General features: G+C 30.3%; 2 protein-coding genes and 1 pseudogene across 3 annotated transcripts; all 3 read left to right on the forward strand.

Annotated features, from left to right (window-relative positions):
- Positions 1-2221: 2221 nt before the first annotated feature.
- LOC149880469 (E3 SUMO-protein ligase ZBED1-like) lies at positions 2222-5056 on the forward strand. Its single transcript, XM_090070060.1, has 3 exons — positions 2222-2261; positions 2783-3317; positions 3565-5056. Exons 1-3 carry the CDS (start codon positions 2222-2224, stop codon positions 5054-5056), a joined length of 2067 nt encoding a protein of 688 aa, XP_089926186.1.
- Positions 5057-8865: 3809 nt separating this feature from the next.
- LOC149880470 (uncharacterized) lies at positions 8866-11027 on the forward strand. The gene has a single exon (XM_090070453.1). It carries the CDS (start codon positions 8967-8969, stop codon positions 9972-9974), a length of 1008 nt encoding a protein of 335 aa, XP_089926579.1. The 5' UTR covers positions 8866-8966; the 3' UTR covers positions 9975-11027.
- On the forward strand, positions 10958-13599 carry LOC149880471 (uncharacterized; annotated as a pseudogene). Its single transcript, XR_016446221.1, has 6 exons — positions 10958-11296; positions 11458-11582; positions 12376-12548; positions 12714-12778; positions 12999-13087; positions 13329-13599. The product of XR_016446221.1 is annotated as an uncharacterized LOC149880471 (transcript).
- Positions 13600-17803: the final 4204 nt, after the last annotated feature.

Raw genomic sequence — 17803 nt, forward strand, 5'->3', positions numbered from 1 at the left:
TATAATGAAATACCGCAATGCCATTTCTGCTCTTTTTTGAATCCAAATAACACGTCAACTAATAAATGTGCGCTATTAACATCTAAGCGAAAGATGTTTCTCTATTTGAACCGATTCGAGAAGAAGGAGACTAGCGCTCGGAGAATTTGTGAAATTACGTAATTGGATTTCAAGTTTTAAGATAAAAGTTTTTATGAGGGCGCTCAATTTAGATTAATTTTCAAAATTTTTAAAGTTTTATTTGTAAACTTACACTATATTGACTCGAGGGAAAAAAAAGAAATTGTTTTCTGAATCTAAATTCATATTGCTGGTTTTTAGTTTGGCAACATTTATTTAACTTCGTCTTGAGAAAAAAAATAGTAAATTTTATTTTTAAGCCCAGGTTAAAAATAAAAATTTTTAAGGTTTAAATATAGTAGGTGGTGTCAAAAGCAAAAAAAATTTATTCATCTGGCATTAAGAGATTACTATTTCAAAAGAAATGGTGATGTAAACAGAATTTCTCCACAACATAAGGTTTTAAATTGAAAAACTAAAACACCCTTGCAAAGTGCTATCGATCAATACGAGATCAACATTTAGTTTGCAGTCGTTCAAACCATTTGAAAACTCTACAATTGATAAAAGTATAATTAAAAAAAAGTTTAAGTGTCTTGAAAAAGATTATGGGTGAACTTCGTAATTTAATTTTACATAAGATTCACACGCCGTGACGTCATTTAAATACTCATATTTTATCCAAAATGTATGATTTCCCGTAAGTCAGAGAACGATAAAGAACCGAAAGATTAAAATTCATTTTCTCAGAACTTCAAACATCTACCATTACTATTTGCTGGAAACTAAAAATCACAAACAAATGCAAGATCATCTTTAATCAGCGTGAAAGTTATTTTTTTAATTTTCATAAAAAAAACTTGTTTACCAACGTTTTTTAGACTTTCTTTTCATTGTTTGCAAAAAAGAATTTTAAAAAGTTGGTAAACAAGTTTGTGTCCTTAACAACATTTTTAAAAGCATTTTTAAAATACTTAAAAAAAAATCATTTTAAAACAAGTACAGTAGGGCATATTGATTAGTTTATATTTCAAAAAACCGGTTACGGTAAAGCCGCGGTTTTTGAGAAATAAACCCGGTAAAAACCGGTTTTTTTGTATTTAATTTTGGGCTTAAAACGCAAGCAAACAGCGCTTTATTTATATTGATTTAACAGTGATTATCTCAATTCTGTATTAGCAAAAGAAACTGATACTTTTTGCCTCTTTTTAACAAATAATATGCTTTCATCATACAAAATATATCAAGAGTATCATTATTTAACCTGGTCCTAAGCTTAATAACAAACAAACCACTTGCTTAAAAAACGTTCTGCTTTTATGCTGATGACACATTAACCTTTTAAAGCATTAAGTAACATATCTAAATTTCATTATGGGGTAAATCTTGATTGTTCTCTTCAGAATTGCAATTTTTTTCAAACAATCGGCAAAAAATATAAGCACCTATTTTGGCCAGATAAGGTCGCTTTACTTGTGGAATTCCAAATACATCAGAACATTCGTTTTCTATCATCAAGATTATTTAAATATAACAATAAAGCCATGACTTCCATATTTCTTCTCTACTTCATAGGCTTAATAAATGATGCTAAAAGCTCTTCGCTGAAAGAGGATGTTTGCATATTGAATTGCTGATAAATGAATTTTGTTACTTCATCTGCACTTACCAAGATTAAATGCCGTCTGCAAAGTAGCAACCAGACAATCTCTAATGGCCTTATTATAAAAGGACAAAAATAGACTTCGACAAAGCACTAATTGCAACAATTTTAATTACAACTATCAAAAATGAATTGTCTATAAAAAACGTTTGTCTTTCTAGACAATCATTATAAAAACGGACACTAAATGAACAATCTCGATTTTTTAATGAGGTATAGAAGATCTATTTCATATATAATTTGGACTTATAACGAGTAATTAAATTTTCACTGCAGCATCGTTTCAAAAACTGAAAACGAGCACAAAATTAAAAATACAACTTTTCTAACAGAAGTTCATTTTTTAATTTTTTGTCCAGCGTGTGCTGTTGATTAAAAAGTTAATGTCTATTTAAAAACCTCAAAATGGACTATTTTGTGCTCAATTGAAGTTCATTAATTACTCAGTTCAGTTGTTTTTCAATTCTCAGTGAATGTGCGTGAAAATTTATTTTTAAAATGCCCTCTCCAGTTTGGGATTACTTCAAAAAAGTTGAAGGTAAGTTTATCATTTAAAAAATTTTCCTTAGTCACTAAAATCTTTATCACCTTCAATAAAATTATTTTAAAAATATGTGATCAAGGAGTTGTCCTTTATAAAATGTGGATTAGTAAGTAGAAGATTCCAATAGGTGTTAAAATTTATTTAGGTTTGTGAATAAAACAATAGTGAAAAAGAAAAATGTTTTTTACTTTCATTTTATTGATGAATATGTACGCAAGTTTTAAACAATAATTAATCATGGGCAATGATCGTCATTTGGAGTTTTGATGTCATTTCAATATTTTTTTAATATTATAAATTTACTACATAACAATCTTCAAATAATACGGTAATGAAAGACCAAAATGATATTTAGCTTATCAAAGTGCCAAACGCAGGCTATTATTGAAGAGTTGTATTTTTAAAGAGGATTCGTATCCCTAAATGTGCAAACTTTACACCACTACAAAAGTATTAGCTTTACTAACTTATACCTGCCACACAAATCTAAAATATTTTTATGATTTTTCTTTAAGGGAATGACCCACAGTGCCTGCTCTGTGAAAAAAGTGTTAAAATTAAGAGCTGCAATACTACCAACATCAAAAATCATCTGAAATCCAAACATAATAATAAATATCTTGATCTGATTGGGAAATTCAAAGAGAGAAAAGATGAAAAGGCAGCCAGAGAAGCCCTGATTACTTCGCTTAAAACTGATTTGAAGCAAGTGTCTAAATATCCTGTTAAAAGTGCAAAACAGTTGGAGTTTGACATGGAAATCACAGTATGGCTTGTTTGTGATGGCTATCCCTTTGGAGCTGTGGACACTCCTGCCTATAAAAGGGTGATGACGTACTTAGCACCAAAAGCAAATTTGAAGCACTCTACAACCTTTGCAACATATAAAGTCCCCTTGCTTTACCTGACACTTGAAAATGCATTACAAAAAAAACTGGAAACAGACCTGAAAGATTGCAAAATGGCCACCTTGACTATGGATCATTGGTCCTCAGTGACAACAGATTCCTATCTTGGTGTAACCTTGCATTACATGGACAAAAACTTCAAGTAAGTTGAAAAGCATTTTTGTTTTGTTAGTTTTTAATGAATGGTCGAGTTTGGATGGACTGGGACTCGAACTCGGATGCGCTCGCACCAGAGCCAGTATTGCTCACTAAATAGAATTCATCTTGTAGTTATGTCCGAGTTTTTACTTTTTTTTGTTTTTGGTCCGCAAAATTCGTTCTTACTGAGTTATTGCTGGTTATATTGGTCCTTAAATAATTTTTATATCAATGTTTATTTTATATTACAGATTGAACAAGATAGTTTATGAAGTGAAACTTTTTCCTGAGGACCATACTGGTGACAATATTGCCACAACAGTTGATGCTATCATTGAAAAACACAAAGAACTACAAGATATCACAATAACTGCTGTTGTTGATCAAGCAAGTAATATGGCAGTTGGCCTAAGGAAAAGCAAATATGTGGAGTCTCTTGAAGATGGCTGTATGCAATGTTTGGATCACAAGCTCAACACATGCCTGAGGAAATCTATTGTTAAAGATCCTGTTTTGGAAAAAGCTTTTCACAAAGCCAGAAATTTGGCATTACACATGCATCAATCAGGAAAGAAAAACAAAAAGCTGAGAAGAGCTTGCAGGCTAAGTGATGTAAGAGCCATTAAAATTCCAACTCTCAGCCTAACTCGGTGGAATGGTCACCAGAAAATTCTTGATGCTATTATAAGGATGAGAGTTCCTTTACTGAAGCTCAGCTCTGAAAACAAAGACTTTGGAAAAATTGTCCCCAGCCTTGAGGAAATGGATTTGTTTGAGGAGCTCCTACCATTCTTAACAGAAGTAAAACAACTCAGTGAATGGTTTTCAAATGACCGTGAGCCTAGGATGGACCAAGCTTTGGTCAGAGTTTTCTGTCTGTTTGCATGTGCTGAGAAGATGTGCACCTCATTACAAAGCAGCAACACTGCTAAAGCTTTCTTTACTGAGTTTCTAAAAAACCTGCATGAAAAATTTCCTCAAAGAGGGGTTGGAATTTTCCCTATGGCTGTTGGAAATTTACTGCACCCATACTTCAAGGGTGATCTGCTTGGACCAGAGATTCACAATGTAGTTCGAACCTTGGTGTCAAGCCACAAAACTACAGCTCAATTTCAATCACAATCAATGGATACTGACTCGTCTGAGAGCCTGCTTGCCGAACCACCTTCACCAGTTTCACAACCAGAGCCAAGGGATGGTATGATGGCTGCATATGACTTAATGATCAATGAGATAAATAATCTAGATGGATTTGTGCAGGATCGTCATTCCAGTGGTATTCCTCCACTACAAGAACAATTCAACACTTTCCTCTCCATGCCTAGGCCTGATTCTTCAGTTCCACCTCTGAAGTGGTGGATGATCAATGCCCCAAAACTACCTTTGTTAACAGAGCTCCTAAGGGGGTATTTAGGCATGCCAGTGTCTTCAGCTTCATCTGAAAGAGCCTTCTCTCAAGCAGGGCAAGTTATTACAGACGAAAGGTACAATTTGTCTCCTGATCTTGCCAGCAAATGCATTTTTGTGAAAACTAACTTCTCAACTCTGGTCCCCTATGTGGAAAAATGGTACTTTAGTAAAAGTGACATGAATGAGAAGGATGAAACCTCAGATGAAGAAGCTGAATCTCCTTCATTTTTTGAAGCAACACCTGGTCTGGAGGGACTTATTCACAGGAAGCCCTTGGCAGGCCTGCAGGAAAAGAATCTAATTAATCCTGATTTTCTTAACATTCTATCCTGACTGTGAATCTGACTATGATTGGATCTAAATTGGAAAATCAACTATTTGTGTAAACATTATTGTCATATTCCGTCCTAAAATTTGTCACCACTTTAAATTTGTCACCATAAAAGTCATTTTTACCATGAAATAAAATTCAAATATAATGTATCGTATATTTTCTTTTTTGTTTCTAAGGGATTTTTTGGGTAATTTAGATTTTATTGGCAAAAATCAATATTTCTGGTTTTATGAAATCAAGTAAATTTAGACAAAATCATAGACACCAAATAGACAAAAAATTATGCTTTGTAGACTTATGAAGTGAAAATTATTTTTTAACTGAGCAATCTTAGGACACCATCAAAAATTTGATAGACACAACAAGGACAAAAAATTAAACATTTGTTGTGTCCATTACAACATACAGAATTGTCTATGTCTGTGTTGTAAGTCTATCCATAGACTAGTCTGGTTACTACTGCAAAGGGCATCAGTTCTAATCGTCACAGGTTCCAGGACAGCAATTAATTCTTATAACTCAGTGAATTCTTCATCAGAGAAGTGAATATCACTTGATAATTCAATCAAAGACATTTTGATTGACTTCTTAAGTTTAACAAAGCGTTTTATCATGTCTACTAAGCTGTTCCATTTTGTTTTGGAATCAAGCGTTAGCATATATTTTCTTATAAATTCAGTTTTTCCGTGTTTCTGCAGTACATCATCATTTTTAACTGGATTTTTACGAAACAGTCAAATACAGTTCCTCACTTTGGAAATAAGATTTGGAATGTTTTGTCGAACCTCAAGAAGTTAGACATCTTCATCGTTTACCTGAATACTTTAATTAGGATTAGGATAAGAAATACAATGTTATGTTTAATTGACCCTGCAAATCATACTTACTGTAAAGACCCATCATTATTATAACTATCATCATCATCACTTATTTCGTCATCAGATATAGCGTCATCACCAATCGTTAAGTCATCTGCAATTAGTTCCAAATCTTTACAAAGGACTTCATAAACACCCAAATGCATGCCATGTGCAAAACATAGTTAGTAAATTTGAAGAATGGATTTGCCAAATTTTACCATCACTGAAGCTCCGTCAGTGGTTGTAGCCACAACATCCAAATAAAGATCAATTCCAAACTCATCAAGCTTTTTCTTCTCGATAGCTACTGCTTTTTCGGCTGGCTTGGATCCAAAGATTCTTACCAAGCAAAGATTTTAATGACGATCCTCAACATGAACGTTGATATTCATGTAACGTAAATTTCGCATAGAAGTTTATTCATCTAGAGTTAAGCTAAAACGATGATTCAAATTTCTTAGATCCTGATATTGTTTCTTGAGGATAGTTTTGATTTCTACTTCTTGCTTCATTATAATAGCTCAAATTGGATTGGTATCAGCTTGAACCTTGTATCTCTGAGCTCCCGAAGCATCGCTGACTTTTTGATAGGACTCAAACTGGAATTCCATTGCAAGCTACTAGCTCTGGGAAAACCACTAAAAGGAAATCTTTTTCTACTTTAAAGAAGTTGTCAATTTTAGGGAGTATTTTCTTTTTTTCCGCTGAGATCTTAATTGTTGACAAGTCATCTCATGCTTTGTCTTCAAAAGAGCTCTTAATTCACAAGTAGATCCTCCTTTGCTCTTCATCTCTGTCACATTTCTTGCACTTGGCCTGCTCCACATCTTTGCAGTGTAAAAAGTGCCTCCAAACGGGGGAACCTTTATTTCTTCCGTGAAGGACATTTTTAAATCACTTTGGAAAAATGTTATTGACTTCAAATCATACTTCAATGCAACACCACAAAGTATAACATAAATAGAAACCAAAGGATTGTCAAAATCAAATTAAAATTTATAGCTAACTATTTATTCTAATAAAAGTACAGCGGAAACATTTAAATTTTTCATTATAATAATTAAAAAAAACCGCAAAAACCGCCACAAAAAAACCAATTAGGATTTTTCTTCTAAAGTAAAAAAACCGGTTTAAAACCGGTTTTAAAAAACCGGTAATATGCCCTACAATACAGCAATATTTTCAAATAAGCTGAGGGATTACAAAAGTAAACCAAGAAAAAGCGACTGGCTGCCTTTGTGAAAACCATGATATTTTTTATCACTTATGTACAATAATGATGCCTCGTGCTTTTAGCATTTTTACCTAAAGAAAGTTTTAGAGCTCAACGATTTAATGACAACTTGCTGCAAGAAAAATAAAAAATGATGATGTTCATTTATAGAGTAAACAATCTTCCGATGACTTTATTGATGAAAAATCTTTGCAGTTTAAAAACGTATTGTAGTTTGATCACTTTAGTGTCTTCAGTTAGTGTCTTCTTTGGTTAGTTGCCTATAAAGCCCATTTGATGCTTTACGTACACAAACTTAGGCACTTACATTCAAGATCTTCGTTTGTTTTTTTTTTTTTATTATCATTACCTTTTCTGTAAAACTTTTTAAAAATCTAAAAATAAATTTCAGCTTATTTTGCGCTCTGACATTTTTTCCATATTGAGGGAGCTTTTTCTCGCTTTTTTAAACAATTCCCTATCATTTTAATGCGTTCAGTTAATTATTCTGCAGCGAAGAAGTAATATTAATGAAGAAAGAAACAAAGAAATTTTTCCTTAAGAAATTTTATTTTTATTAAACAGTTTTTATAATAATTTCTATTGGAAAACGTCTTAATTTAACTTGAATATTAACAATATAAGAAAGGATTGCTTGCTACAGCAGTACTTTTCGGATTTTATGAAACATCGATCTTAAAAATAGAATAAAAAATATTAAAAGATTAAAACCACTCCAAAACTTTACTTTTTAAAGTCTCCCGGTTACAAGCCCTCTGTTTTAGCTGATCATACCGTGAACAAAATCTAGCCTACTTTGTTGGAGAGACGAGGGCTAGTTGTCAACCTGGAAATTTTTACTAAGCTTGGAAGTCACCATCAAAATGCTGCTAATAACAATTTTTTATTTATAGTAGTGGATTGGTTTTCTATGCAAACTTGGTTGTTTTTTTTTTTAATAATTTAAATAAGAAATTGGTTTATTTCAAAACGATCATAGGAAAACCATTAACGCAAAATTAGATGGAAAAACTAAAGACAGTTATGAAGTAGTCTCAATAAAATTGCTGAAAGAATTTGAAAATGAGAATTTAAATGTAAAAAAAATCTAATTACAGAAGGATTTAAAAAAGAGAAATTTTAAAAAAAAAAAAAGTGAAAATAATCGCCAAAACAGAGAATTATTATCCTTGTTATGTTTTCATAAGTTGGACGTAAGTTATAACAATTTCCGCAAAATGCTGCAAGTGTTGTATATTAATTTAATATTCTTTTAATATTTCGGACATTTTAGCTAATTAAAAACGTTAAAAACAAGCTGCTTCTACTATGCATCCACGCCTATACTGACCCCATTCCCTTTAATAAATATATTAAATTTGGGACTATTATAGATAATGTTAAAGAGCTTGGAAATTTAATTAACTCCAAATAGTCTTAGATCTCTTTTAAACTTTATCAACATTCCAGAATTACTCTCCTGGTTGGATTTGTAGATAAATTTTAGAAATGTAAAAAAGAAATGCCTTTTTTTTCAAAATTTATTGCATCCCAGCGGGCACAAGAACATTCAATGTATGTACATTGTACGTCCAAACGTCGTTCGTCCGTTCTCGGACTAGAAATGAACCTTCAAATTTTTTTAAATAGTAGTACCAAAATAGCAACTAAACTTCAAATATATATATACTGAATGTTACTAAAAAAACAAAATTTAGCATTATCAACTATTATGTATTTTCACATGAAAATTGAAAGCGGACATCTTATCTAAATAACGTGGTGTTTTTTTTAAGATTCAGCATAACTCACATTTGAAATTCAGTTTTTGTTTAAATGGCATCCAATGTAAAAAAATGGAAAGGTATCAATAGAAAAGTAAATGCACTTTTAGATTCACCAAATGAGGATGAGACAGTTGTTGAACAGCATGTTATTGATTTTTCTCTCCTTACAGAAAAATCAACATCGCCTGGTTCTACAACAGTTTCATCTTCATTTGATGACTTATGCTCAGAGAATAGTAACAATGAATTATTGGAGAGTATAAGTATGTCAGACAATATTTTTTTATGTGATAATGCTTACTTAACTGATGACTATTATCCGAACAGTAGTGAATCTGACAGTAACAAAACAGATTGTTACAGTAGTAATGATTCTAATGAGGGTGAAATGTCATCATTAAATAATGAGCTTGCTCAATGTGCAATTAGAAATTGTTGGACTTGTTCATCTGTTAATGAACTTTTATCTATCTCTTGTGAAAATGGTTCTTCTCTTCCTAAAGATGCAAGGACTCTTTTTAAAACACCAAGAAAAATACCAACAGAAAGAAAACGTGGTGGGGATTATGCATATTATGGAATATATAAAGGAATTAAAAGTGTTCTAAGTGAAAAAAATGTTGTTGGTAATATCAAGTTGTCAATAAATATTGATGGAATTCCTCTTTTTAAATCATCAAGTATGCAGATTTGGCCAATTCTTGTATGCTTTGATAATTCTGATATATTTATTATTGCTATCTTTTATGGTGATCATAAACCAGATAATATTAATGAATATTTGTTAGATTTTGTTAACGAATGGAATGAATTAAGACACACTGGCATTATGTTCAATGGAGACCAGCTAAGCATAGAGATTAAATCTTTTGTTTGTGATGCACCTTCCAGAGCCTTTTTAAAGTGTATAGTCCCTCATTCCAGTTATTATTCCTGTGAAAGGTGCATTATTCATGGAACACATGAAGAAAGAGTGGTATTTAATGAAGATGAACACTTTCAATTGAGAGATAAAATTACTTTTGAACAGTTTGGATATCACAATAGTCATCAATGATCAATGTCACCTTTAATTGGAATAGGAATTGATTGCATTTACTCTTTCACACTAGATTACATGCATCTTGTATGTTTAGGTGTAATGCGTCGCATCTTAAATTATCTGAAAAAAGGACCAGGTGGGAAAATATCTGCTGCTCAAATTTCAGAAGTATCTCAAGTATTGGTTGGTAATAATAGATGTATACCAAGTGAGTTTGCTCGGCAACCTAGAAGTTTAAATGCCTTGGATAGATGGAAAGAGACAGAATTTAGACAATTTTTGTTATATACTGGTTCAGTTGCATTAAGAGGTATAGTATCAAAGAAGTTGTATGAACATTTTTTGGTCCTAAGTATTGCAATGACCATATTATTAGAGGATGATGACCATCTATGTGTTCCATATTTAGATTATGCAAGTGATTTGCTAAAGTATTTTGTGAATGAAGCTAAACATATATATGGCAACACATTTACAGTGCATAATCTTTTGCACTTAGTTGATGATTGTCGTAATCATTCATGTTCTCTTAACAGAATATCGTGTTTTCCTTTTGAAAACTTTCTTCAAAGAATGAAAAGGAACATACGGAATTCTCTAAAAAAGTTTGAAAGCGACAATCTGAGTACCAACATTTTTTTGGAAAATTACCTAAAAAAACTTTAGAAACTAAAGTTTCAGCTAACAGAAAAGATAGTTGTTTTTTGCTCCATAACTCTTCTATTGCTTTTGTAAAGGCTAAGAACAATAATGGTACCTTTCAATGTAATGTTATTGCTACTAAATATTTAGACAACGTCTTTGATACTCCAGCTCCATCAATGCAGTTTAACATATCATTGTTTCACACCAAACATTTTAATAAAGTTGTTCAAAAAACATTAAGTTGTGCAGATTTTCAAAGGAAATGTGTTTGTTTGAATGAGAAAAGAGGTTTATCAATATTTTCATTACTGCACAATAATGAAAGAATTTAATTTAATTTTTTTTCTGAACTTGATATGTAGATCTATAAATTTGTTTACTTATATAAACAGTTGGGAGAAAAACTTCTTTCCATGTCTAGAACTCTTTTATATTTGTTTTTATTATGATATAAAATCGCTTTAGCTTCTATTATAGTAAAATAAGTATGTCTTGGTGCAGAGCAGTATGGTTGGAAGGGTCAGTTGAAGAAGAGCTGACAATCCCTTCAGTGTGGATTGAAGGAACTCCAAATGAAAAGCGTTTTGTACGATGGCCTAAAGGTATTAATGTTTTAAAAGCATGTAAACAGCGGCTAATACCTCAGAGTGATTGGTTTTGCTTTCCGCTCCTTAAGGAAAAGTGTCGTCATAGTAAGTATTGTGATATTGATATTTTCTCGATCCCATTTATATGTAAATTATCTATAAAATTTATATATATATATATATATATATGTATATATATGTATATATACACACACACACACACACACACACATACATTCAATTACATGTATCAATAAAAAATTTAGATGACAGAGCAGTATGTGAAGCTTTTGATTTCACAAGTGAAATCAAAAAGAATCTGAAGCACCTTCAAATAAGAAAGAAGTTGAAAATCAGAACATGACTAAAACTCGAAAGATAAATATAATACGTATGCTCTATTGTTTAATTGATTTATGTTGTTTGCACTTTTTTTGTTTTCAAATTTGTAGTGTATATATATATATATATATATATATATATATATATATATATATATATATATATATATATATATATATATATATATATATATATATATATATATATATATATATATTAAAGATTTATATATATTGAGAATATTTTTATTTATTTAGCTACATGTCCTAAAAAGCCCACTTTTAACAGAGTTAGGTCTCAATCTCCTTTTAATGTATCTTCCCATACATTAAAAGGTGCAAGTTCTAGAACTGAATGTCTAGATTTCCTCTTCCTGTTTTCATTTTTTTTTTTTTTTTAATTTTAGTTTTAAAAAAAAAGCCAATAAACAAAAGACATATTGTAAATATTTATATAAAAATAAGCCATTAAGTTGTTATTGTTTTATTGTTAAATTTTTTGTATTCAACCTTATTTAATTTCTATTAAAACTTAGCCACAACAGCATCACAGCTGTTACACAAATTTGCAATACAATTCAGATTATATCTGGAAAGATAAAAATGCAAGGAGCATAAAATATTTAATCAAATTACATATTGTTATGACGAGCACTCATGAATTGTTCAAATTCCATAATAATTTTTTTTTATAGCAAAAGGTACTCTCCTGTTATGCAATTAAAGCCAAAATTTTAGTATTTCCTTAGTATTTCAAGGTTCAATCCGATAATTTTTTTGATGTTTATGTGATTAATATTAATATGATAAATGTCTTTAGAACAATTCAATGTTTATTATCAGAGTTCCAATATAAAGGAATTCATTTGCTCACACAAATTCTTGAAGAGCAGTGTAAGATTGGGGCACACTATGAACCAGAGCATTCTTCATATCATGTGAAGAAATTTGATAATTTAGAAGAATTTGAAAAGTTTGATGAGGAACTTTCTGATGTAATAAAATATCAGCTTCTAGTAAGTGATTATGTATGTATGTATGTATGTATGTATGTATGTATGTATGTATGTATGTATGTATGTATGTATGTATGTATGTATGTATGTATGTATATGCTTTAATAAGAAAAATTTCTAATATGTAATAATGTGTATTATAATAATGTATCATATTAATTTAAGAAAAAACAATTAACAATGGTTGGTGGCAGTTCCTGTCATGCAAATGTCAAAGCCATCCTCTTAATGTAAGTTTGTTAAATATTGTTCTTTAAAACCTTAGTTGTTAATACCTTGTTTAAAATCTTAGTTATATAAAATTATTTTTTTGCCTTTAAAAAGTTTACTGATATCAATATTTTATCATATTTTTAAAAAATAAAATGACGTGAAAAAACAGGTCATTTTTAGTTTAAATTATCCAAATGCAGTAAGAAATTTTATCTTAAAACAAAATTTATAAAATAGGTATATGACCAACAAGTTGATGGCTTGTTACAACATGGAGGGTAAACACAAGAAAGCCCTCAAGAAAACAAACATAAGAGTAATTACAGGTACATTATTTTCACATTTTTAATGTATTTATTAATAAAAATGGTCTATTTAGTTTTGAGAAAGTATTAACAATTTAACAAAGTTTAAATATATTTTAAAGATATGCTCGGTCCTTTGGATATATTTGATGTCTTATATAATTAGGCAAGTTAACTTGTTCTCATCTTAAAGAAAAGTAAAATTTCGTTTAAAATTTTACTTGTTTATAATCAGTTAGTATGTAATTATTTTATATTTTAGATTCTATGACGAAGTACACTATAAATGAAGTGCACCATTCAATTGGCAATGTTCTGAAACGTGCTCCTGACAGAAAAGATGGTGGTGGTCGTGGTGGTGGTAAAGCTGTTTTAGAGGAAGACTTTTTCCATAATAAATCTTTATGATCCCACATGAGTTGTTTTATTTATTTTTATTTGTGTGAGTCATTTTACATTAGTCAAGTAAAAGAAAAATTAAAAAATAAAGGTTCTTTACTCAAAATATAATACAATACAGATATAATAAATAAAATATAATACAAGAATGGTTTAATTTGTCTTTGTTACTTTTGTTCCAAATAGGCTCAAAATCTGTTTTTTTCGTATATACGATAACGTACAATAAACGATCTTATTGGACATATGTCTAAAAGATCGTAAACTGTACGTTCTAATTCGGAAGTCTTTCAGTAAATCCATTATGAACCAAAATCGAGCTTAAAATTTACGTACAATTTGGACCGAAATTGTAAGTCCAATTTGAATATACATTGTACGTTCAAATTTGGACGTCATTCAGTATTTCCAATCTGAACCAAAACTGAACTAAAATTGTACGTTCCGTCCGGACGTACAATGTATGTACAATGAACGTACCCGTGCCCGCTGGGATGTTACTTAGATGGTATTGAATTGATAAATGTAATATATCAAGGTCAGCATAGATTGGGGGGAAACCAATCTATGCTGACCTTTTTAGAGCGGAGAATATTAGTGGATTTAGCTGTAGACGCGAGGGGGACAAGTTATCTTTTTACAATGGGACGCAGAGTGGACAAAGTTTGAAAAAAAATTTTTTTTGCTTGGTTTCTAACCAAGAGTTTTAAATGCCAACACATTCAATCTGGATATGTTATAATATCAGAAATTGAGGATTATTCTTCAGAAATTTACGTGCAAAGTAAAAAAGTTTTTGGTCAAATATATGATCCAAGAGAACTGGGTCTGACCAATTGAAATGAATTTGCATTCAATATTTTCCCTCACATTGTAATTTAAAGTTCAATTAAAAGATCTTTGAGTTTGCTTTTTAAAAGTTTTTTTTTTTTTTTGATATTGTAGTTTTGAAAGTGAGGCCAAATTATGAAAAAATATCGCCAAAAATTCTGAAGTTTTAACATTGATGGAGTCTGGTATAAATTTTTCTTTCCGTTCAAAGTTAAATTTTTTGGCACAAAAAATTAATTTTGAAGAAAAATTTTATTTTAAAACAAAATTTTTTTATTTTCCTGAAAACTCAATTCCAGTTGAAAATCCAATTCGAATTAGATTCGAACATTTTTGCATTGAAGTCATTTTTTTTTTTTTTTTTGCTTTTTTAAAATATTTCACCTCATTAATATTTATGATGGGAACGAACCTAAATTTTAAGTTATAGATTGATTCGGGTATTCACAGAGCGGTATTAATTCGGATCAGCTTTATTTCTTACAATCATATGTTTATAATTTTGTTTCAAAATTTTTAAACTTTTGAATGAAACTAAAAAAAAGTAATGTTAAGTTCCTTTGCTCAATAGATAAAGGTGTGGCTGTACCAAACGTAGCCGGAGTAACGTTTGAAGATAGTTTATTGAAGTAACATTTTAAAGAAGTTTTAGTTCCTATAACTCAAAGACCAAGCTGACTAAATAAAAGTTTTATAGCATTAGTTTTAGGTTTGGTTTCTCGAGATTGCTTCTTGTTTAGGATTTGGATTTTTTCATGCGAAAAAAGGTTTGAAGATTAAAGTAACGTTTTCACACAGGTTTTTTTTATTTGTATTATCTGCCTATTTTGTTGTAAACTTAAATCTCTAAAATATTATATATGATACATTAGTACATATGATACACCAGTGTATATGATACATTGCACAACTATTACACATTTTTTCCAAAAAAGAGTTTAAAACAAGAAACAATAAAAATGCGAATTTACGAATTCTTTTTGGCAAATTGATCTTATTGCAAAATATTTACAATGTTCTATGTTGATTCTTTTAATTGAAAACTTTATCCGCTTTTTAAGTTTGCCTCGGTTTTCAGCTTTCCAGCTTTTTTTTTACACTAATCTCTTATGTTTAGACCAAAAATCTTCAATTGGACGTAATTCTGGCACATTAGCAGGATTATGCTCTTTTGGTAGAAATTAAATAATTTTTGCTTTAAGATAACTTTGTACTTTATATGAATAATGCGGCGAAGCTAGATCAGGCAAAAAAATAATATTGTCATTTTTATGATGTTTTTCAATGAATTTCTCCAATCTAAGAAGACATTTTGAAATATAAACATCTTCATTGACTGCTTGGCTTGACGGAGCAATGTACTGCTGAGAGATTCTCTTTGTAGAGAATGCAATCCTAACAAGTAATTTTGGCTCAAGTTTGTCTTTTCTTTTTAAGCTTACATCATTTGATGCTGCATTTATGTCAGAAGAGTAAAATCCAGTATTTCCAGAAATATTAGCATTGCTTAAATAAAAATACGATTCATCGTCAATAATAAAAATTTTTTTCCAAAAAAATCAAGCTACTCTTTGAGCCAGTGTTCTTTTTGGTGTTTTAGTTTTTTTACGATAACGAATGCTAGTTTTTTGGTGAATAACTTTTCATATGTACGGTTGTGATACATGAAACCGTTTTGCTAGACCACGCTGCGAAATACCATCCTTTTGATCAATCGATTTTTTAAGGCGCTTTATCTCCTTTGCAGGCATCTTTATTGCTTTGCGACCACTTCCGATTTTTCTTTCTGGTCCTATATTGTTCCCCTTTCTTTTAAGTATATTATAAATAGTAGATTTTGGTATGTTCTCCATTCGAAAATGATTTACAATAAAGTTTTTGCTGTCATCCGGATGCAAATCCAAAAATGCGTACACTCGTTTCCTTAGGGAGTCTTCGCTAAAAGCTTCTTTTTTCATTTTTAATTATTACTGAATAAATCATTTTTTTAATGATACATTTAATTATTCCTGAATAAATCATTTTTATAATGATACATTTAATTATTCCTGAATAAATCATTTTTGTAATGATACATTTAATTATTCCTGAATAAATCATTTTTGTAATGATACATTTAATTATTCCTGAATAAATCATTTTTTAATGATACATTTAATTATTCCTGAATAAATCATTTTTTTAATGATACATTTAAAGAATTAAATTTGCAACAAAATAGAAATGATTGCAGTTACATGAAATTTTTCGATTGTATTTTTATATTTACACAAACTTTGTCTAGATTTTTAGTTGCCACATGTTATTTTATGTTAAAAACGAAGACAAATGACACTTGGTGTAAGGAAAAATATAAACTAAAGCGAGTTGGAACCATTGAAACCGATTTTGTCTGCATTTAATGCTTTAAGGAAAATTGTGTATTATTATTGAAGAGCCTTACTTTCATTTTGCACACAACGCAATTTACGGAAATGATAATTTGAGCAATCTGCTAGTCAACCAATTTATCTACCTAAAAAAGTATATCAAGAAGCGATTGATTCTTTTTATCAAAGACCATTATGTTGATGGCTAGTACATATTCTGGCCTGACCTAGCCTCATTACAACGGCGATATCATTCTTTGACAAAAAAAGTATAAAATGTTTGTTCAAATTCAATAACTGCCGAAATTGTAAGAATCGTCTAGTCTTCTGGAGTACTTTGTAAGGAAAAATCTATGAGAGGAACAGGCAAGCAAGAGACCTCAATTATCTTCATGAGAATAAGTAAATGCATTAAGAAAACTGACTTCGATCCTATAAGACCTTTCTAAATCAACTCGCTATCGAATTAAAAGATTCAGGATCAGTTAGCAAAAATATTTTAACAAACAAAGGAATTTATACTTAATTTGAACATATTTATTTAAAGTGTCACTTTAGAACTAATGGAGAATTGGCCTATATTATTTTTTATGGATTTTGTTGAAAACCCGTTAGCTATTAACTTTGAGTACTATAACTTATATAAGCGCATTTGTGAACCTTAAGCTCGCATGTTCTATAAGATTAAACAGTATATTCTGTAAGATTTTATTACCTCTTTATCATTCTTCCTAGTTTCATATTTAATCTTTAGCTAACAGGATCACTTTCAAGATCCTTCGTAGGACTCCGCCATTTTGAACTTGCTAGTTGAGTTTTAAAGCTGTGTTTTAAATGATTACAAAGATTTAAAACGTGCTAAAGTTTGTTACATGTTAAAATTTTACATTCCCTTTAGGAACTGAGGCCTGATTTAGTTGGGTAGCAGTGGACATCGGGTTTTATACTGCTTTCTTGTAGACTTTTTTTGCTGTCGATTAAGTTGTTTTTTTTTTGTTTTTTTTGGTCGCTATTTTCAAAAAAGCTGATCTAAACCTTATTTTCTTTTCAACAATAATTTTTTCAATTTCTGTTATCAATTTGATCTGCCTATTTGTTGTTTATTTGGCAAAAACTTAAGTACCCATTTGATGCCTTT

The sequence above is a fragment of the Hydra viridissima genome, unplaced genomic scaffold (assembly GCF_058129835.1).
Source record: "Hydra viridissima isolate aposymbiotic clone 2 unplaced genomic scaffold, HvirCarnegie_v1 scaffold_13, whole genome shotgun sequence".
Lineage (NCBI taxonomy): Eukaryota > Metazoa > Cnidaria > Hydrozoa > Anthoathecata > Hydridae > Hydra > Hydra viridissima.

Coding starts and splice junctions, on each gene's coding strand:
- LOC149880469 (XM_090070060.1), top strand. CDS start 2,222: ATGCCCTCTCCAGTTTGGGATTACTTCAAAAAAGTTGAAG. Junction 2,262..2,782: donor TTACTTCAAAAAAGTTGAAG/GTAAGTTTATCA, acceptor TTTTTCTTTAAG/GGAATGACCCACAGTGCCTG. Junction 3,318..3,564: donor TACATGGACAAAAACTTCAA/GTAAGTTGAAAA, acceptor TTTATATTACAG/ATTGAACAAGATAGTTTATG.
- LOC149880470 (XM_090070453.1), top strand. CDS start 8,967: ATGGCATCCAATGTAAAAAAATGGAAAGGTATCAATAGAAAAGTAAAT.